The 21,530-nt window shown below is 35.2% G+C and overlaps 3 protein-coding genes across 3 annotated transcripts in view; all 3 read left to right on the forward strand.

Moving 5' to 3' along the window:
• The first annotated feature begins 4,868 nt into the window (after positions 1-4,868).
• On the forward strand, positions 4,869-7,097 carry LOC110375845 (uncharacterized). The gene is made up of 5 exons (XM_021334120.3): positions 4,869-5,028; positions 5,296-5,419; positions 5,925-6,204; positions 6,398-6,520; positions 6,873-7,097. Exons 1-5 carry the CDS (start codon positions 4,971-4,973, stop codon positions 6,996-6,998), a joined length of 711 nt encoding a protein of 236 aa, XP_021189795.3. The 5' UTR covers positions 4,869-4,970; the 3' UTR covers positions 6,999-7,097.
• Positions 7,098-8,121: 1,024 nt separating this feature from the next.
• Positions 8,122-10,618, forward strand: LOC110375862 (uncharacterized). The gene is made up of 5 exons (XM_049848524.2): positions 8,122-8,282; positions 8,533-8,656; positions 8,972-9,245; positions 9,734-9,856; positions 10,414-10,618. The coding sequence occupies exons 1-5, from the start codon at positions 8,213-8,215 to the stop codon at positions 10,531-10,533; spliced, it is 711 nt and encodes a 236-aa protein (XP_049704481.2). The 5' UTR covers positions 8,122-8,212; the 3' UTR covers positions 10,534-10,618.
• A 355-nt stretch (positions 10,619-10,973) lies between these two features.
• The window catches only part of LOC110375861 (eIF-2-alpha kinase GCN2), a 28,947-nt gene continuing 18,390 nt past the window's right edge, over positions 10,974-21,530 (forward strand). The window contains exons 1-13 of the mRNA XM_064039760.1: positions 10,974-11,264; positions 11,985-12,151; positions 13,336-13,471; positions 14,733-14,849; positions 15,503-15,636; positions 16,793-16,938; positions 17,497-18,007; positions 18,171-18,293; positions 18,476-18,602; positions 18,790-18,912; positions 19,332-19,566; positions 20,247-20,379; positions 20,750-20,968. Of these exons, the coding sequence (XP_063895830.1) occupies positions 11,211-11,264; positions 11,985-12,151; positions 13,336-13,471; positions 14,733-14,849; positions 15,503-15,636; positions 16,793-16,938; positions 17,497-18,007; positions 18,171-18,293; positions 18,476-18,602; positions 18,790-18,912; positions 19,332-19,566; positions 20,247-20,379; positions 20,750-20,968 (2,225 nt within the window). The 5' untranslated portion in view covers positions 10,974-11,210. The remainder of the gene's footprint in view (positions 11,265-11,984; positions 12,152-13,335; positions 13,472-14,732; positions 14,850-15,502; positions 15,637-16,792; positions 16,939-17,496; positions 18,008-18,170; positions 18,294-18,475; positions 18,603-18,789; positions 18,913-19,331; positions 19,567-20,246; positions 20,380-20,749; positions 20,969-21,530) is intronic.

Consider the following 21,530-nt stretch of genomic DNA (forward strand, 5'->3'; position numbering starts at 1 on the left):
TTAAGTAGCTTTTTTCACTCGTTTGGGAAGTGAGAAACAAACTATAGTTTATGATAGAGTATTTAATTAATTAATAACGTTCGTACGAGTATGAATTAATCTCTTTGTTATGATCCAAGCATCGATATACAGGTAACAGTACGCCATGATCCGTCACGCCTGTAGGCATAATGTTGCAAATAATAAATTAAAATGAATCCGACCCTTTATAGAGTAAATAAGGGTATTGCGTGTCGTCCATTTTTATAATAGCTAACTGTTTGCTGTGGGTTTTCTTACTTTTTACTTAATTTTGTCTGTAAGTTTATTAGTTCAATAAATAAGTGCGTAGTAAGAAAGAATAATTAGGTACCTGTAAGTAATATGTATTTGAAATAGTAAAAAAAAAATTTAGGCTCTACCTTAAAAACGTGAGATAATTATGTTGTGTGCATAAAAAATAATAATTCAACTTTGAGAAGTCAGCCCCAAAAGTCTACTGAACCGAAGCGTCCATAAATTGATTAAAAACAAAAACTCCAATAATATACACAAAATAAATATGCACAAAAAATTTTTTCGTACCTAAAAATAAAGATTACAGAGTAAAACAGACTATGAAATTGTCGATTTCAATATTCATTATAGTAAAATTTACATTGTCGAACTGTGTTTATTTATTCCGAACCCGACTCCCACATTGCTACTGTAAATAAAACTTATTGTGTACATGTAGATATATTAATAATCTCCTCGGGGTATCTTTTATGAATGAATTGCATTTTATTAATATTATTTTATTTATGTGTTTCGCAGAAATTGGATCATTTTCATTAACTACAAAAGACGGTGTTCATTATTTTAATCACCGTAAAGAGGAGTAAGTACTTATACGTTCGTTTCTTTACATTGTTCACCTGGACACTAGCCTTCTTCGAGAAATGGGCTATCTAACACTGAAAAACTCTGATTTTTCATTAATTTTCACCAACTGCTCCTGAGATCAGCGCGTTTAACCGCTTGTATGCAACGAATTAAAGAACAATAGAAAATCAATTGTGTATCGCGTACATCTGCGCTCCGGTATACAAAGGGGTAAGCAAACAAACAAACTTTTCAGCTTCATAATATAATATTATTTAACAATTCTTAATTGACCTAGCCGAAAATCGATCTCAGTGGCGTGCACTTGGAGAGGCCTATGTCCAGCAGTGGACTGCGATAGGCTGATGATAATGAATTGACCTTACATTTTCCTTACAAAAAGACACTAACTTCTGCACTCTGTCACCTTCACAAATCACTTATTCCCAAACAAACGAGTGGGCTTCAACTGGGGATTGCTGGAATCTCGTACGGACTGACAGACGTCATAAATATGCATGCTTCGCCGTCGAACTTCGATTAATTGAACATCTAGTCGGAATCTATCGAGTGTCGGGTAGTGTCAGGCTGTTGGACGAGTGACTGGGTTGTTATGATTTTTTATGTGTGTTAGAAAAGCTTGGTATAACGTGTTAACATTGGTTAATAGAGGAAAATACGCTCGTTATCTGATAGGCCTTTCCCAACGATGTTGTAGTTTACCTCTACTGTTATCGGATGCAGCTGAATAGGTACCAATGTTTGATGTGGAGTGACTCCCTAACTGGCTACCTCAACCCAATTGGGCAAAACAATATAGTTTGTGAGTATTTCTGGTATCTGAGGTACCCGTAAAGGTATGTTTTGAATTTTTGCTATCGGCTGCGACTGCCAACCGCACATACCGCGCCTGCATGAAGTCAGCCGCAGCTGCACTACTGGTTTGTATTCTATGTATTTACATGAAACCGTTTTGGAAACAAGCGCAGCTGACAGCAAAAATTTAGACATTGCCAAAGATGTTTAAATCACAAACATCTAACACATACAATTCAACAAGCAAACTAAAATATGGACGAACTGTCTACATATTATTATATCACAAAATTTCCACATTTACCATCACATATCATAAAACTATATATACCTAAATCTACATGTAAACAATGCCAAATAACTCTCTATCTATGACATGAAAATCCACTCTCGGTACCTATACGTATAACTTAGATTTTTTGTTCGAACATATTTCACGGTGATATGCAATATTTCAGGCAATTCTTTCAGTACGTCAAAATTTTCAGGTTGACCCGTATAAATCATGGTCGTGCCAGTTTTTGGCAAGTTGACGACTTTGCTTTAGTGGGAATAATGAACCTAGGGTAAAATCTGGATTTTGAGGCATAAGTACTAAGGCTTGTTTGCTGAAGAATTTTACGGGATAAAATATATTGTTAACATTTTTGTGGGTTACCAATTTTTTATAACTATTGAAGTGTTTGTAATAGATAGAAAATGGGATGACAAAAACTATAATTGATCATAGTAAAATTATTTAAAAAATTCTTATCCTGAAAAATATTAAATTTATTTTTATTAAAAGCAAAATAATTCCCTTTGTCGTACTAAGCACTTAAAACTTAAATTAATAGAATTTCTCTTCAGTCAAAAATATCTGAAATTCCCATCGACACGTTTTCCAGTTTTATATCCCCAATTCGTATTCCATGTACTTTATAGAGCTTTTTAAATGCTCGTAAAAATAAGTAGTAAACAGTAAACATGTACTTTCTATAAAACGGCCATTTTGAGTCTGTGGCACACTGCACGATATATTTCATAGCTTTGAGGTAGTTAAAATTTATTAGTGTTTAATTCTGCATTCATATTTTAAATGCGGCATATTTTTAACAATATTTCAGGTACCTATTTATTTATGTATTTATTTTATAATTGAAACACCCTGTAAACAATAACTCGAAATTACGTAATAGGTACAAAAGTAGCTACTGCTTACAGATTGTATTGCTAATAGACTTGTAAAATTAAAGTTTTAAAATGTGATTTGTACATGCCATCTATTATTTAATTTTTATATTCTTTTCGGAAGACTTGCAAACGTCAATAAATCTTGCTCTCTGTATTTTGAAGCCAAATTGCAGTATTTTTTACGCTTTTACTGGAAAATCACCCTTATAGTCAGAACATTAAATTGTTATAGTCAACCATTTAATTTGTAACGATAAGTTGAAAGGACGTCGCTTGTTTAGTCCCTTCATTTCTGATTTTATCAAATGTAGCAAAACGGGCGTGATTTTCTAAATTGTATATCTAAAGACCTTTTAATGATTTTGCTGTGAGGCTCTCTCGTTGCTTTTAAAACACATTTTAATGTTATTCATTTTGACGTAGGTACGACGCGTCATATTGGTTATGTGCATACAACAAATACAGACCATGGTTAAAGCACCAGCCTCTTAATTATGTGTAGTCTATTCTAGGTCAGGTAAGTATCAATCTAACAATTCAAAGTTCCACGTAGGTACTTCCTATGTCTCCTTGTTCACTGATGACTGAATATAGTTCAAAGGAAACATCTGGAGAAAACGAGTACCTCCAAGTCAGAAATCGCAAATCCCCCTGATTAACTTGTCCCTGGTGAAAAGCGACCATATAGTGGTTGAAAGTCACCTTATATTGCAAGCTTTACCATAACCTAAATTACCATTTTGTATTAAACAGGTAAAGCACCGTATACCTACCCAATTTAATTTTAATGTTATTTTGCATAAACCATCTAATTTAAACCCCCTTTTAAGAGGGTTATACAAAAACTTCATTAGTATTCCGATTGGCTCAGGTGGTGCGTGTCAGATGGTACAAGTTATGAGATTCGAAACTGAAAAATCAGAAGTCCTGGTCCCATAATACGAGGTTCTATAAACAGACACCACACATGCCAAAACTTCATTTATTGATAAAACAAAAAGTGCAGTCAACTCTGATTTTCATATCAAAATTGTTCAATCAACTGTGGACCGACATGATTCTACATAAATGTGGGTGAAAGATAAAGGAATGTCAACCGCCATTTTGAAATATTTTGAAAAAACGTGCCCCAATCTAGGCACGTACTTAAATGTTTTACAATACAGCGTCAATTTTTTGACGCTTTTTAGTTGTTTGTTTTACTAGGATAGTTTTTGATTTTTATTGTAAATACGTATTGTAAATATCTGTGTAAATAAATACAGCAGTTGGATTCAAAATGAAGACACAGCCAGTTTGTATGTAGGTACGGCTGTCTGTTCCTCTTTCTCACAAAATTTACAGGTTTTTTATTCGGGTGCGGTGAGAAGTTCTCTCGGGATTCGGGCAAAACCGCTAGTGAAAGATAATCGCAAAAGGACTTCACTTGGGCCATCCCCTCAAACTTGACAGGCTACGAAACTTGACAGAGGTCCAAGTGAATCGACACATTTTGACAGGTAGCCGGACACTTGTCACGCTGGAAGAGGGCCCGGATTTGACAGCCTAATCTAAATGGATTGAGTAGCGTAGGCTTTATTCGCCTTTGTGTTACGATATTTAAATAATAAAATACGTCATTGTTTTAATTGTGCTGTTTTTTATCGTTCTTGCCAGAATTTTTAAAAGCACCTAACCAATAGTTCCTCATGTTGTACACTGTCAATTCATCATCTTCATCTCCATAGTCAATTCCCAACTATGTTGAGGTCGGCTTCCAGTCTAACTGGATGCAGCTGACTACTAGTGTTTTACATAGAGTGAGTGCATATCTGACCTCGATTATAAAAACTGTCAATTGTTTTATTTGTATAAGTTCTCAGTATGGAGACACAGAAAGGAGGCAGAAGAAAAGTTTTGTTTACTTAAATGACAAACATACAAACTTCAAAAAAATATTGAATATTAATAGGACATGCATAAATTATAGTTTTATCTGTAAAAGTCATCAGAACAGTAGGCAAGATACGCAAGACGATTTCTATCTAATCTTGAATTAATTACTTAGGTACTTATTTCGCAATTGTCGATTAAACGATTTTTTATCAATTCATCTTGAATATTGATGTAATTTCTTTGCAGTGGAGTGCGCCAAAATAATGAAGCTATACAGTTTTTTGTTTTTGCTTTTCATTGGATTTGCGAATTGCCAAGTCAGTGAGTAGAACATTTTCGAATTCACGTCTTTTTAGTTTTACGAATTTTGCAGATAATTATATAGAAGGACCTAAAACTACTGTCAGTTTTTTTTCCAACTCAAGTGACTTTTTTGCGACAAGCGAGCTAGAGGCCTTAGGTTTGACTTCCCTTTTAGGTTAAAGCGTTTTTGAATCCTTCTAAACGTTATTATAAATGCTAACTTAAAGTATCTGACTGTCTGCCTATAGAAGTAGTGATAACAATTGACAAATCATATTATTTCAGTAAGCAATGTCCGCCTGGTTGACCACATCAGCTATGTCATAGACTACATAACGAAAACTGTTCAAGTTGTCGAAGAAAGGGGATGGTACAACTTAAAGTTATATGATTATGTAATCGAAGTCAAGTAAGTAGTTTCAAAGTCAAGTAAGTAATTTTAAGCAATTCTGACTTTGACTAGAACTTTCTAGAATCGAGTAACCTACACAGTTGATATTAGTAAATCTTAATTAGTTAAATTAATCGTAATCTTTGTATACTCTTAAGCTAGCGAAATGATTTAATTCTCAGATCCTAGGATTTATGACTTTAGGCAGTTTATGTTATTTAGTCAGATCTGATCTGATCAGGGCTACTCTTATTTAAATATTTACACTGTAGTAAATGCTTAATATTCCAAGACTCTCAGGGCATACTAGGTAAGGACTGTCGAATTTTTAACACAAGAACTGTTTGGGCAGAAACATGTCATGTAAACACGTCTTGTATTCAGATGCATCTGATTACTCTAGACCCTCTCTCTAGACTCTATTATTTCGATAAAAGCTAGACAAATAATAACGACTGTTTGTAGCAAAAGCAGCAAAGCAAGCTGACAAAACCGAAAAACCCTTTAAAACCTCCTTTTTCAGTCAAACTGTCAACAACTTAGATGTGATTGGTAAGGTCCAATATCGCAATGGCTTTGTCACATCCATACAACGTGTGGACATTCAGCAGAGTACCGTACAACAAGTTTGGGGCTTCAACTCGACTGCTAAGAAGACCACTGTCTCCGTTCGAGGAACCCTCAGACTACATGATGTGGCTGTGGGCTATGATGTCACCACGGACATAGGTGATGGTGAAGATGATGAAATCGGTCATTATACAATGGAGTTTGTTCATCCTTTGATTACGTACGCTTTTTCTGTAAGTTTTTTTGTTCTTTATTGGTTTTGACTTTGAAAGAAGTGTCTTTATTTTTTTGGTTGATCAAAAAATTGGCTAAATTGTGGATCTCAAAGGTGCGATCAAGCATCGCTGTTGTAATTTTGAATGAGGAAAAAAAGTAACATGCTAGAACTTTCGACCTTATTTTATAGCCTGTACAAATCATTTTCAGGTTATCAAAGATGTAAACACAGATGAGATAGAAGTGACAGTCGTTGCTAACGTGCCGAGAGTGACCAATCGCCAAGGAGAATTTCGACCAATAGACAGTACAACTGATATATTAACTTCAATGGTAAGAAATACTTGGACGTTTTGACACTGTTGAGCTTATTGATGAATCTCGTGAAGATGGAGCAGTTATTATTTTGCCTTTTATAGCCTTCACATATCAAAAACATTTTTCTAAATCTTTTTAGATTATTGCTAGCCAATTGCTTCTTGGATATCAATGATGTAAATGTGAACGAAAACATTTTCAGAGGAAACTTGAGGGTAGTAAAAAGGCAGATGATGGCAGAAGCTAGTCAAAAAACAGTCTAAATTTTGAAAGTTGAGCAGTAACTGGGCTATGAGTATTCTCATTATTCTTCTACTGGTTTCAGTACCATGGTATACTCATTCATAAATATCATTTTGTTTTTCAGTTCGATCCAAATGTCGGGATCCCTGCTGGCATGATAGGTTGGGCTGACAAAGTATTCCAACCTATTGCTTATGATCTGGTGACTAAGGAAATCCAGTTCCCAAGAATATGTTACGACTGTACTTAATAGGACTTGAGAAGAAAAACTGTGATACTATTCTGTGATTTGGTGTTCACCTAATATATTGTTATTTTTGCTATAAAATATTAAAACAATCACACATCGCTTGAGTATTTTCTTCTTAAATTTTAGAAATAATAAGAACTTTACCTTTGTTTTATTTTGTGAGTAATTACAATACAACTTTGGTCGAGCCATTGGCGTTGGTTAAATGGTTCGCTAAAGACCAGTTCCTGACTCAGAACTTCAAATATCTTCTGCAAGTGTAGTAATTAGTTTCACGAGTCACACTCATGATTTCTATCAATACCTACAAAAATTGTGATCACACGCTCAACACACGATAGACATGCAAATTACTAATCACTTTAGTCAATTAGATTACAATAGAATTATCTTCACCTTATACATCAAAACTCTATTTTTAGATTCTTGTTTCTAATTCGATAAGGTAATTAATCAATAGATGTAGTTAGAATTATAATTAGGTGCTGATATAAAAATAAGACCTGAATCGGGAAACCTAAGTATAGCAAGGAGACAGAGTCATCCAAAATATTCTTACCTATAAAAATCCGAATTGTATGAGGTAAAGGTAAAGATGTAGAGGAAGGGGAAGGCAAAAAAAATGATAGATGGAGTACATGAAACCTGTGAGGTAAATTTGTTCAGAGAGATGAAAGAAGAAGACTTTATGATGAGTATTGAAAGGTTTCCTGAATATAACAGGAATTATACTTAAAGCTTTTTCATAAGTCGTCTTTATTCAAGAGACAACGATAATTGTCACTCAAAGGACTCTTTAACTGTCGATATTCACTTACAATGCCTAGCTGGTAAATTATGAAAGTCTTTTTCATCGATAGAATGAAAAATTATAAAAGCATTTTCTTTTTATCCACTTGGAGTGGAAGACATTGCAGGAAATAGGTAGCTGATTTAAATTCGACCTTTGAATAGCTATCAGCTCATTAACATTTTGATAGGTATTATGATACTAGTTTTGTCCGCACTCTTACAATGTTGCTACAATGTCAAAGAGATTAGAGACAAAGAAAGTCTGCTAAAGATCCCGAGATCCGATAAATCAGATTAGACATTAAGTAATAATATTTAACAAATCACATGATTACCAGATCTTATCTTTGGAATTGCGGGTTTCAAGTCATTGTTTCAATATTCAGTTCGAGAAGTTTTCTAGTGAGCAAAATTTCCGCATAATGTTTGCAAAAATGAAGTATCTTGTTTTGGTGTTACCGATCCTGTGCGTGGCCATCGCTCTTGGATGGAGTGAGTGTTTTTATTATTATTCGCATTCTTCATTGTCATACAAATTTTTTTATTCGAGCTCGACATAGGTACTTAAGCAGACCCAAGCTCACTGATAAAATAAACGTCAGTTTTCTAAAAACGGACCAGCTATTACAGACTCGCTTTGATTATTATTCTTCGCTAGACTAAGACCTTTCCCAGACACCATGTCTCACAAAATAATATTTGTTCGATAGAAAATTCTGATAATATATTATGCTCATTTCAGCACCACGGCCGAGGGTGAACAACCACGCGGAATTCTTCTCTTCTGTGATACAAGAAACTATATATGACTTGGAGAAAATAGGATTTAGCACGTTAAGACTGGTGAATGTAACACAAAACATTGAGTAAGTTGATATTTTTAGTTGTTTGTTAAGAATCCTGTCTGGGAAAACAGTGACTTCATGCTAGTCAAGGTGTAGGTAGGTACGAACTGTACGTGCATTCACAGTCTAGGTAATAGCCGACTTCAGACTGGACTTTAAAGAGTACCTGTGCCTACAACGATCTATCATTTCTGAGATATTAAGGTATTACTTCTTACCTACCTATGGTCTGAAATCACAGATTGTACCTAATCACCTTGAGATATTTAGCAACTAACTGACTCTTTACTAATTACCCATTTACAAAGCTGGTAATTCACCTTCTCATTCTTTCAGCATGCAAATGCACAAATGGCACATAAACGGGACAGCAGTATACACCAACGGTTTCCTGGTCTCCATTCAGAAGATTGACGTAACAACTATGAACCAGGGCATAAACAATGTCAACAACAGTGGGGTTATTACCCATAGAGCCTGGGTTTCTGGGGTCTTGAACTTACGGGACGCCAAGTTGGGTTACGATGTGCACTTCACACCAGTTAATAGTTCCCAGACCATGCATTACACAGGAGACTTCACACATAGTTTGATAAGTTTTACGATATTTGTAAGTACATTTTTTTATTTACATTAATATTTTAAAAAGAAAGATATCGTTGTTTGTTTGAACGTTTGGGTTAGAAACTACGTCGTCGATTTGAAAAATTCTTCCACTGTTGGGAAGCTACATTGTACCCGGTGAATATAGGCTATATTTTATCCGGATATGCGCAGTTGTTCCCACGGGACGCAGGTGGGACCGCGGGAAAACGGTCAGTTTGACAATGATAATGTACCTACATAGTTTATCGAAAAATTGTGTTAACAAAATAGCTTATGAAAAATAGATGATGATGAAATAAGACCATTTGCTACAATACGGCGACAAAACTGTAGAGCCGTTTTAGTTGGCCGGTTAAGAAGATAGATGTCGCTCTATCAGATACCACAAAGTAGTCCCCACAATACTCTTGAATAAAACCACAAGGGATAGGTCTGTATAGCTTGTAAAATTAAATAAGTATTTTAATAGAAATGATTTCTATGAAATTCCAGGTACATAAAAATTTGACGACCAACGAAATAACGGCGACAACGAGTGGGGTCTCGACATCAGGAGGTCTTGTAAGGATGGTGTACCGACCTACCAGCAATATTACTGAAGTTCTTTCTAGAGAGGTTAGTGTCTACAGACATAGGTGCTTAGTGGACTGTTTATATTTAAGATTTTGTCAGCATTGTGTCGATGGCAATTGATAATCTATTGTTCTCTTATTAGCGGCATACAAGAGGTTAACCGTCAGCGTGAGTTGCACAAAGCTCCATTAAACTTATAAATCTATTACTGACACTTTTTTTATCTTGTTGACAAAGACAGAGTCAGCAAAAGATTTAAAGAAGCTGTAACTTTAATGGAGCTTTGTGCAACTGACGGTTTTAAAGCCCTTGCCAAACTTACCTCATGGTGACTTGGAACATCGCGCGAGCGGCGATGCAAAAGCGGTTTAGGCACAAAAGCCAACAAGTCAACCTACCCGAATCCGTCACATTTAGCTAATCATTTTAACATTAGGTAACCCTCTCTTACGTAATATAACAAGGTTTAAATTTAAACTTATTGGAGAAGGACAGATACAGGGTAGGTTGATGTGCTGTAGTCGGTACCTACTTTCAGACGAACTTGCCATAAAAAAATATAGGTATCTAATTTAAGTGTTTTTTTTTTTTCATTTCAGTTCAGACCCTTCCACAACTACGATGGTGTAGTTTCGTGGTCCCAGAAGTTGTTACCAATGATCGTGGAAACCGTCAAAAATAAAATTCCCTTCCCAACAGTATGCTTCAGTCATTGCTAGTCGATTCTTGAGGAACAAAAAAATGTGATACTTATATATTATTTTGTAAGAATTAAATATAATAACCAAGAATATAATAAAGAAATGATGGCTTTATTTACTTTCCCATTCCCCAAAGAAAACAAGCATCCAAATTGAGATCTTCCCCCTTATTGGAAAACCGGTTGAAATTAAGCGGTTAGCGGTATTATGAGCTGTGTGTAATATTCTTATGAGAGTAGGCACCTATGGTAATGCATAAAGGAGTACCTGTATAAAAACAGTACCTATAATACTCTAGTAATTTACTATTGTGTGTGTGATAAATAACGAAGTTCACATCATATTTTATAGGAAGGAAAGCTACCCTATAATCTCTTCAGTATGAGTCAGACGAAGCGCAGAAAATAACCTCTCTGCGGTGCCTTTTCTAAACTTGAGAGAAAGTAAGATCTTCATTAGGACTTAAATTCTTATTACAATTTCTGAACGAACTCAAAAGCATCAAACCGAAAATGACAGCTGTCAACGTCAAAGTCATAACTTCAATTTGTTTTGCTTGCGGTATAATGTATTTCTCTCAAAGCACTGGGGTTTATTTGCTCAAACAGCAAAAATAAATTACACGTTTTTGTGTTATCGTTTTATGTGTTTAAGAGTTAAATTTGAGGCTACCATGTCTGTTTTATGACGGCAAAATGAGTGACGAAACGAACGAAGAGCGTCAAGACAATGAATTGGCCGCATTACAGGTTATTTTATTGTAATTTAATATATTAATTGAATCAAAACATATTGGTGATGAAAGTAAATAATAGTTTTCATCAGAAATTGAAATTTCTCTATTGAACCGATGTTGATCTGTTGGCAATAGGTTTATGTTTGTTTTTTAATTTTTTTTCGTGGCGGGAATACTAATTCAGGCCAAGGCAACTATTTTTACACACAAAAAGTTTCGTGTTGTTCATAAACTTTTTGTTACCTACGAAACAATTATTAAAACGTTTTTTCTTGTACCATTGAGATATATGAGTACATTTGGTGTTTTATTAAATCCTTCTTGAAATATTTTTGCTTCAATGGATAAACATAAGTACTTTAATTTAAAGTTGAAATCGTAGATTAAGGAAAATTGAGTCATGAAATTGGTCAATTCAAAAACATGGACTACAACTGTAAACTATTCTGAATTTTAATTTCATGTAAATAATGTTGGGACACCTTTTCACACATGGTCTGTTAGCCCCATGGCAAGTTGTGTTATGGGTGCTAACCCAACTGATAAACTACTTGCAGCTACATAATTTATAAATGCATATTGTAACACCCAGACTATGGCTAACAAGCATGCGCATCATACACATGTCGACCGAACCAGGAATTGAACCCAGGACCTCAGGTTCCGCAGTCTGGCATGATGACCATTGCGCCATCCAGGTCGTCAAATATTAATTTGTTAATTTGATTTACAGGCAATTTATGGCGATGCAGTCGTAGACAACCGTGAAGTTGTAGCTTGGAAGATATGGAGACCGAATGATCTGATGTTAACATTGAATCCCCTACATAATTCTGATATCAAAGGCGTTCACTGTTCTGTGACTTTACACTTCAAATGCTGTGCCAATTATCCTGATAAGTATGTTTAATTTTTTCCTTGAATATTTGTTTTGACCATAACTTTATTAAGAAAGGAATTGATACTAAATTGTTGTATAAGTAGTTTTTATTCATCATATGATGTTAAATAGTTACCATATTTTATTAAGACTGACATTTAAGGGAGTGAATGGTGGGCGTTTTGGGGGCAGTCTTTTGTAAATTTCTGACTTGCAAAAAGTACTGTTTTGCAGCCTAGTTTGAATAAACGAATTTTGATTTTGATTTTTTATGTGCTCTTCGATGCATGGGTGTTTCGATCAATGCTTGTTCACTATTATATGTCCTGTGCAGTTAATCTCCTTGTATGAGAACAGTTCTGTGGCTGATAATTGGCTAGAAGGACATCATCATCATATTATAATACAGTAGAATCCGGATATAACGACCTTCAAGGGACCGACGATACTATGTCGTACTAACCGGACGACGCACAAAACGGACGGATTATTTCTTAAGTACATAACTTAACTTGTACATACATACATAACTTACGAATACATATTATTATCTTCTTATATATAAAAATGAATTGATGTTCGTTAGTCTCACTAAAACTCGAGAATGGCTGGACCGATTTGGCTTATTTTGGTTTTAAAATGTTCGTAGAGGTCCAGGGAAGGTTTAAACGATACGAAGTTTGTTGGGTCAGCTAGTCTTCTTATATGTATATAAAAATGAATTGCTGTTCGTTAGTCTGACTAAAACTCCGGAATAGCTGGACCGATTTGGCTTATTTTGGTTTTAGAATGTTTGTAGAGGTCCAGGTCCAGGAAGGTTTAAACGATACGAACGCGGGGCGGGGGTGCGAGTGCGTAGGTAAACAAAACATTGCGCGTGTATCGTTTTAACCGGACGTATTATAATAAATATTGGTCGCTATAAGCAGTTGGTCGCTTAAACCGGAGTCGCACTAAACGGTTATATTGTCTTAGTATCTATATACGAAACCTAACTTGAGTAAAGATTATCGTCGCTAAAACCGATTAGTTGTTATAAGCGAAGTCGTTATATATGAATTCTACTGTAAGTTGTTCTGGGCAAAGATATTTCCAGAAAAGAAGGTCTTCAAGTAGAAAAAAAGAAAATGCAACATAATAACATAATTAAAAATATGTTTTTAGTTCTTGAAATATTGCTTAATGGTTTTCTTTGTATTTTCAGACCTTTATGTATTGCAATACACAAGATGCGAGGTTTATCTACAGACAATGCAATGCAACTACTGGCTGAATTGGAAGATTTGGCTAAAAAGTTATGTGGAGAAGTCTGTATATTTCAACTGGCACAACATGCACAGGTACAGCTTTTATACACTTTTTTTGCATAAAAAACTTAAGCAAAAATCTTCATGACTGATCTGATATTGGTCCAATTGCTTAAGTTAATAGGTACTATGAAGACCAATTAATTAAATTCAATTGGCTGATTAGCTTCTGAAGATATGATATTATTGCTTAAATCAAAATAACAAAATGTGCATTGTGAATGCATGACTAAGTATATAATGGTATGCAATGTAACACAATTATTAAATACTAGCTTTTGCCCGCGGCTTCGCTCCCGTCAAGTGACTTCTCTACTTTACCCTATTTTTTTTTCATAAGAACCTTCTCCTGACAATAACAAACACAACAAAAAAAGAATTAGCCAAATTGGTCCAGGCGTTGTTGAGTTATGCGCTTACCAACACATTTTGCGATTCATTTTTATATTATAGATAGTAAAACAAATGAAAAATAATCATTTATTATTCAGAAATCTGGATATATTCTGATTGTGTACATTAAACTAATCTCTCTATTATTATTATCAGAGATAAAGATAATGGCACTAATGTATTATGTTGTTTGTTGGCATTTCCCATCCACATCCATTAGTATTTTCCATTTATTGCCTAAATTATTGTATACTCCATATAATACTCCATTATGTCCCATTAAACAATCCTTATCTTGCAACTAGTACAATTTGGAAAGTGGTTACTTACCTATTTTTAATGGCTGTGGTTTAATATATTTTGTTGAAACATGAACAATATTTTCCATATGAAATCAGATGATCATACATATGTATAGAGTCACTTTTGCACATTTACTTACTTCCCCAGTTATAAGGCAAAAAAATAAAATAATTGCAACACATTCTTTTAAACTATGCAATAATACTGTCGACCTTTATCACCAACAAATAAATATGAGTCACTCCATATTTATAATATCTATCCCCATTAAAATAACAAAAACAATACAATTATTTACATTGTATGTTTATCATATTTGTAGTAAACAAAATTCATCAATTTCTTCCAAAGTATGTCCTAAGTCTATGTTACCCGGCTCTTTTATGGAAATCTAGTTAATATAGAATGTTTTTAATGGTTATGCGTATACCGTTGTTTTCAAGTCAACGGGCCCTTAAAATTCAATATCAGATTCAGATCTTTGATTTTGCTGACACCGTAGTCGCTGGCATAAGGGACAGGATCCGCGTACGACGTCGCGGGCAGAAGCTAGTTAATAATAAATAGTTATCTAAGAACTTCTTATAAATATTTTCAGCAATTTCTCCATGACCACAATAAGCCTACACTGTCGTTTTATGAAGAAATGGTGAAACAAAAGAATGAGCAGGAACAGTTGAAATTACATGATCTGAAAGTTAAGGAAAATGAGGAGGTAATGCATTTTGAACTTTAAGTTGTTGTTGTTAAGGTTGTTATTATATTGCAAGTTTAAATCTATTAGGTACTGTGATGTATAGAGTATACTTTGATTGTTCGATTTATCAAAGTTTTTTTGGTATTTTTTATTGATGGCAATAGTAAATCTTCGCTATACTGATGGCATATGCCTCTCTAATACTGATGAAGTCATCAACTATAACAGGTTTCAACACGACCGTACGTAATCTATACTAACTTAATAAACAAGAAACACTTTTTGTTTGTTTTTTTTTTGTTATACCGAAAAAACTCCGAAAGTACAGAATCGATTTGAAAATCTACTATCCCCGAGTGAGATGAGGTGAAACCGTGGAAAAGAGCTAGCTTTTTTATATTCCAATTTATTTATCTATACTAATATTATAAAGAGGTAAACTAGCTTGTTTGTAATGGATAAATTCAAAAAATTCTGAGGCGATTTTAAAAAATCTTTCACCATTAGAAAGCACATTATCTGCGAGTTACATATTTTATTCCGATACCGGCAGTAGTTTCCAAGGGGCGTGGGTGAAACCGCGGGAAAACGGCTAGTAGTTAAATAAATAAATGAAAAACAAGCATATATAAAAATGTATGTTTTTTTAATCTATTGTGTGACTGTTTCAGCGAAAAAAAATGAAAGATGAGATTCAGAGGCGCCAGGAAATACTCCGCGGCGCCGGCAGACATAGGACGCATAGGTCTAGCATCAGTCAGGATGATAGTCTCGATGGCACTGGCGATGCGCCGGAGTTGGTCTGGTAAGTTTCTTAATTTTATTTTCATCCCACCATCTCGGAAAGAGTAGTTTTACACTTTGATATCTGAGCGCAAAAGCCGTTTTTATCCTCTAGAGTGGCAAAGTGATTTGAATTTAGAACATCGTGTGCAATACTCCATTTGTGACAATCTTGATAAGACTTTTCAAACAAATACATATTAAACAAATAAAATACTGCTTAAAATAATTAATTAATTAATTAAGTAATTTTTATTATTGTTTTTACATAGATTTTTAACCTCGTTTCATTTTTAAACTGAGTTTTCAAATAAATGAACTTTAATAGGAACCTACTTCTTTTTAATTGATACTCATATGTGCGCGCCATTTTGTTTTTTGAGTTTAGAAATTTCCTCGATGAGGTGGGATGAAAAGTTACGTGTTGCACTCGAGTGCAAAGATTTTTCACCTTGTGCTCTTTTGATTCCCTCGCTATCGCTCAGGATTCTAATTATTGAAACACTCGCTACGCTCGTGTTTCAATTTTAGAATCCTTCGCTTGCTCGGTCATCAAAATTGAGCCCGCGGTTAAAAAGCAACTTTGCACTCTTGTATAACAAATAACTATTATGTATTTAACCATTTATGTACACAGAAAGTAAATGAAAGATGAAGTAATACTATAAGGTAGTACAAAAGTACTACTTATTTCTAATGAAATATTTTCTGACAGACCCATGTACGGGAGTAATGTATCTACTAGTAAATAAAAAATGTGTGTACATTTTTGGGGAATGTGGTAGTTTAGTGAAAACATGTCAATTTTACAGTGTTTATTGTAAAATTAAAAAGACATTGGACTAATTACAACAGTAAGAAGAGTGATCAGTGATTGTCTAATACTGCGAATAAAACCTGAGTATTATATAACTATATGCGAGAAGCCGAAAATCGATCTCAGTGGCGTGCACTTGGAGAGGCCTATGTCCAGCAGTGGACTGCTATAGGCTGATGATGATGATTATATAACCTGGGATCAAAACATAAAAAAAAATTGTATTCACTCAAACTCATTTTTTTTGGATTGATTATTATCCATGAGCTCATAGTAGTCATACTTAGCAAGAGGGAGCTGTATTTCATCATTTTGTATTCTAGCATTATATTGAATTATGTATGTATTCCTTTATTTTCAGTTACGCCGACGACAAAATGTCTCCAGTCAAGAAGATAGTTAGAACTAAAACAGTTGATATACCCTGTACTTGTAAGAATAAAGGAGTTCAAGTTGTAAGGATTACTCAGAAGAATAATAAGAAGGTTTATATTAGTAACTGTTTAGGTAAGTGATCTTTTTTATCCTACTGCCAAAGGATGATATTTTTTACTATATTATATGTGCAGCAAACCTTATTATTATAATTTTGGCTTATGTGCCATTTCAAAACCGCTTGAAAATCTTTATAAGATAACTACACAAACACATCTATTTAATTACTTTCATAGAGATGTATCTTCTATGTATCTGGCTCTATACTGCTTTGTCAAAAGAAAAGAAAAATACATGTTTCTACGTAAAATACCTAATATACAGGAATGAATTGCCTACTATGTCGACTGTGACCGTACGATCGGTTAAAAAATAAACATCTTTCGATATCAATAACTTTAACTAAAACACGACAAAATAAATATATACATATCTATGGGTAAAACTTATTTAACTATAAGTTGACAAAGTTTGCGCACTGGATAAAATTAATTCCTGTATATGACATAGGTAATGTGTCGACGACATGCAGAGTATCGCGTAGGACAGCATTAATTGACAGCAGCATTCGATTTCCTTTTTATGTAAGAATACCAAACAGTAATTTGTTTAATTTCCTCACTTCCACAGGCCACTCATCAAACGGTGCGACGACTTACCTAGCAATAGACGACGAAGGGGAGCGTTTAATCGCCAAAAAATGGATCACCCCCCCAGCCACCGACTTCCAGACCCGATCCCGCCAACTGACTTCCATGCAACAAGATCTGAAAGCCATGTGTCGACTCAACCACCCCGCCATAACCCCTTACGTTGCCATGGAAACGATCAAAGACGCGAACAAACGGACAGCAAAACAATATATATACTTATTCAGGAGTTTTGTTCTAGGGAGTGCGTTGAAAAGTGTTAAAAGCAGACTTGGTGTGTTCAGTGATCGTTATGAAGGGTTAAAATTACTTAGGCATGTGGCTTTAGGGGTCTTAGGGGCCCTAAAAGAGTTGCATAGTGTGGGGATCGTGCATAAAGACGTGAGGGGTCAAAATGTTTTCTTGGATGACGTAGGGGGGGTTAAACTGGTGGGGATTGGTTTGGATATGCGGCTGACTGAAATGCTGGACGGTGATACGTATTGTGAAAGGTAAGATGAAGGTATGGTCATGTCTTCATATTTTTTCTTTTATTTTAATGCTTGAGGCTAAGTTAAACCTTACTATACTTTTATGACAGTCAATAGTAACCTACTAATTCTAAAGTGACCTAAACTATTACTATTATATTCATTATAATTATCATGTGCCCAGACAAACAGCAGCACAAGATATTTACGCAACAGGACAAATGCTTCTATCACTTGTATCTCAAGAACGAACTTATATGGAAATACCATCAGATCTGCCGAGTTCCGCTAAGGATTTCTTTGCAAGGTAAGCCCGTTTAGAATTATCTTAATATCTTGAATTGTGCAAAACTTCTACGTAGCGCAATGGTTTTGCGCAATTCTCTGTTTAGCGCAAAGATTTTGCGCAATTTTCTGTTTAGCGCAAAGACTTTCGCGCAATTTTCTGTTTTGCGCAATAAATGCGCAAACTTAAATATTGTTTTACAGGTGTTTAACGGAAGACGAGCAATCTCAGTGGTCAGCAGAACAGCTGATGAACCACGTGTTTCTGACAGACGCGCCTGCTAAAGTGCCCAGTAATAAGGAAAATAATGATGAAGGCAGTGGTTCTGAGGTAAGTACAGTACCTTACAAACACGTATTTGGACGAAAAAAAACTCTTGATTAAACCTGTACTCTGGAATCGCCCATCCGTCTTGAGCAAGCGTGGTGATCAATACTCATTCCTTCTCTGTATGAGACCTGTGCCCTGCAGCTACAAATAAAAAGCCTGATTATTTTTATCTTTTTTGAAATTGCAGGATGACGACGCAGTCAAAAAGATGCATCATAGCAGTCCAGTGACTAACGGTCATTCACGTCTGCACGCGGAGTTTGAAGTGCTCACGTGGCTCGGAAAAGGTGCCTTCGGGGATGTGCTGAAGGTACAAATTTAGACTAGAGACTTGTAAGATTTTCACTCTTTGAATAGCCGTAAAATGAATGGTTGTAGCATGGGGTACAAAAGTTAAAAAAATATATAAATACATGAAATGATAACTTAAACTATAATCAGTCATGATTTGGTGCGTATGCGCAAGCGAATAGTGCAAACTTTATTGTACAAATTAAGGAGTGAAATACCCTGGTTTGATAGAAGCTTGTGGATCAGCTTCTTTAGATAAACCGTCAGTTCAAATGGCATTTTGAGAATGGCTACAGCAATTTATGAACAGCCATGATTAGTATAATCGCTGGAAAGAATATCTGTAGCATTTAAGTGCTATAAGTTTTAACTTGTCATCTTCAAAATATCCAATAACAAGTCCTTTACCAAGATTACAATATTAACAGAACATTGCAGGTTAAAAACAAACTTGACGGCGGTTTCTACGCGATCAAACGCATCAAGCTTAACCCTGAAAGCGTTCAGTTAAACAAGAAGATAACTAGAGAAGTTAAACTGTTGTCCCGACTTAACCATGAGAATGTGGTTAGATATTTTAACGCTTGGATCGAATCTAGCATTGAGGTTGAAGAAGATGATACGAGTGTGGAAATTGAGGTACCTGATGTTAAGCGCCCTGATAGTTTGCAAGGTAATTGTTATTTTAAACATTCAGATAGAAATTTAAAAAAAAATATGCTAGCGTCGAATAGACCGTAGACAATTGGAAAAAAAAACTCCGCTGCCTCATTGCCTGTATGTTAGTGAAGAACTTAAAACTATATTTATTGTAAATCGTTCCATGCAGGTCTTCTCATGATTCAGGAAACAGGTAGGAATTAATACAGTATTGCCACTAGATATCAAACAAAATGTGCAAAAATAATACCTATGTATAGCTCCAAAAAATACATCATCCATAAATAAACAACAAACATCCATAAGTTTTTTTTTTTATTTAGTGCCATGGAGTAGTAACTTTTTATTGATATTCTAAGTTAGGTATTTTAAGAAGTTTAAAGCCCAACTTCACGCCCATGATGCCTGAAGGTATATTGCTGGGGAGTTTGTTGCACCACCTCTTCCCAGCAAAAACACATAGGAAGTGGTGAAGGGTGGGCGTTTTGGAGGCTGGCTTTTGTTATTTCTTTTTTGACGTTCGAAAAGTGCTGTTTTGCAGCCAAGTTTTAATAAATGAGTTTTGATTTTGATTTTGGTCAGTTTTCTAAATTCTACTTATTTTCTTGGTGAACTTAGGCCCTACTTTTTTTGCCCGTATTTAAATGAAATAGAGCCAAGAAAAAAAATAAACATGAATACGTTTTCCATTAGGAGTGGTCGCTAAGTTAGGCCAAGACATCAAGGTGGAATGGTCGATGTCAGAAGCGCCGGTACAGAAGACGAGTACGTCTTCTGAATCCGAAGACGATGATGATGAACCGGATCCTTGGTTTACTATCATGAGGTAAGTTTCTCTGTCGAAAATGTGATAAAATATTTTTTTTTTTAGTTGATTTAGTTTTAGTTCTTGAGTTAAAACTGTCTGTCCGTTAATGTACACTTTAATAAATAGGGTTTTCAATACTTCCAAGAGAGTCTCGTAATTTCCCAATAAGTTGGTTTTATTAAGCATTGGTTGAAATGATCTTTTGACTTGTTATAAAAATGAGTCCTTACTTCGTTTGACGAGTTTTAAGTGCGGTTCTAGATTTTCTCTCACGAAACGAGTGCTCAAAGCATTTCACTTGTTAATATTATTTTTTATAGAAATAATGTCAATAAATGCGCAATTTTTCTACCCAAAAGTAATCCTCACCATTTTTCCCAACCCACAGTCCAGAAGACGGATCCAGCAGCGGGGTGGAATTCGAAGAAGACTCGAACGTCTCTCAGACCATACCTTCGGAAGACGTAGTGGATGCTCCTCGCAAGTCCTTGGAGAGGATCCGGCAGGTGCTGTACATACAGATGGAGTTCTGTGAGAAGCACACGCTGCGACACGCGATAGATAACGGACTGTGCCAAGAGCATTTCAGAGCTTGGAGGCTTTTTAGGTAAGAATAGAAGTCCTTTTTAGGTACGCAGGGGTTGGTTTTCATTCAAAATTTCGGGGAAGCAGTATAGTTGTGTCCAGAAAGTCTTAAAGGGTCCAAAAAGGGTGTTGCAGTTGATCATCGTAATTTTGCAGAAAGGGGTCTGTTAAATAATTGTTGGGAATTTCAAAAAATATACAGAGGATTCTGGTTTTCGGTAAGTTAGTCTTCCAAAACATGTAGATCCTTGCTAGATGGAAAGCCTGATACCAGTCTCTGATCATACCTTCGGAGGACGTAGTGGATGCTCCTCGCAAGTCCTTGGAGAGGATCCGGCAGGTGCTGTACATACAGATGGAGTTCTGTGAGAAGCACACGCTGCGACACGCGATAGATAACGGACTGTGCCAAGAGCATTTCAGAGCTTGGAGGCTTTTTAGGTGAGAATCCAGTTTGGGATAACTAGGTTGGGATCGGTTACCATTCAAAATTTCGGCACATGCAATAGTCGCGTCTAAAATAAAGTCCTAAATGGGATGCAACGGATTTGATTTTAGTTGTAATGCAGATAAGTATCATAATT

The sequence above is a fragment of the Helicoverpa armigera genome, chromosome 20, assembly GCF_030705265.1.
Source record: "Helicoverpa armigera isolate CAAS_96S chromosome 20, ASM3070526v1, whole genome shotgun sequence".
In the NCBI taxonomy this organism is placed as follows: domain Eukaryota; kingdom Metazoa; phylum Arthropoda; class Insecta; order Lepidoptera; family Noctuidae; genus Helicoverpa; species Helicoverpa armigera.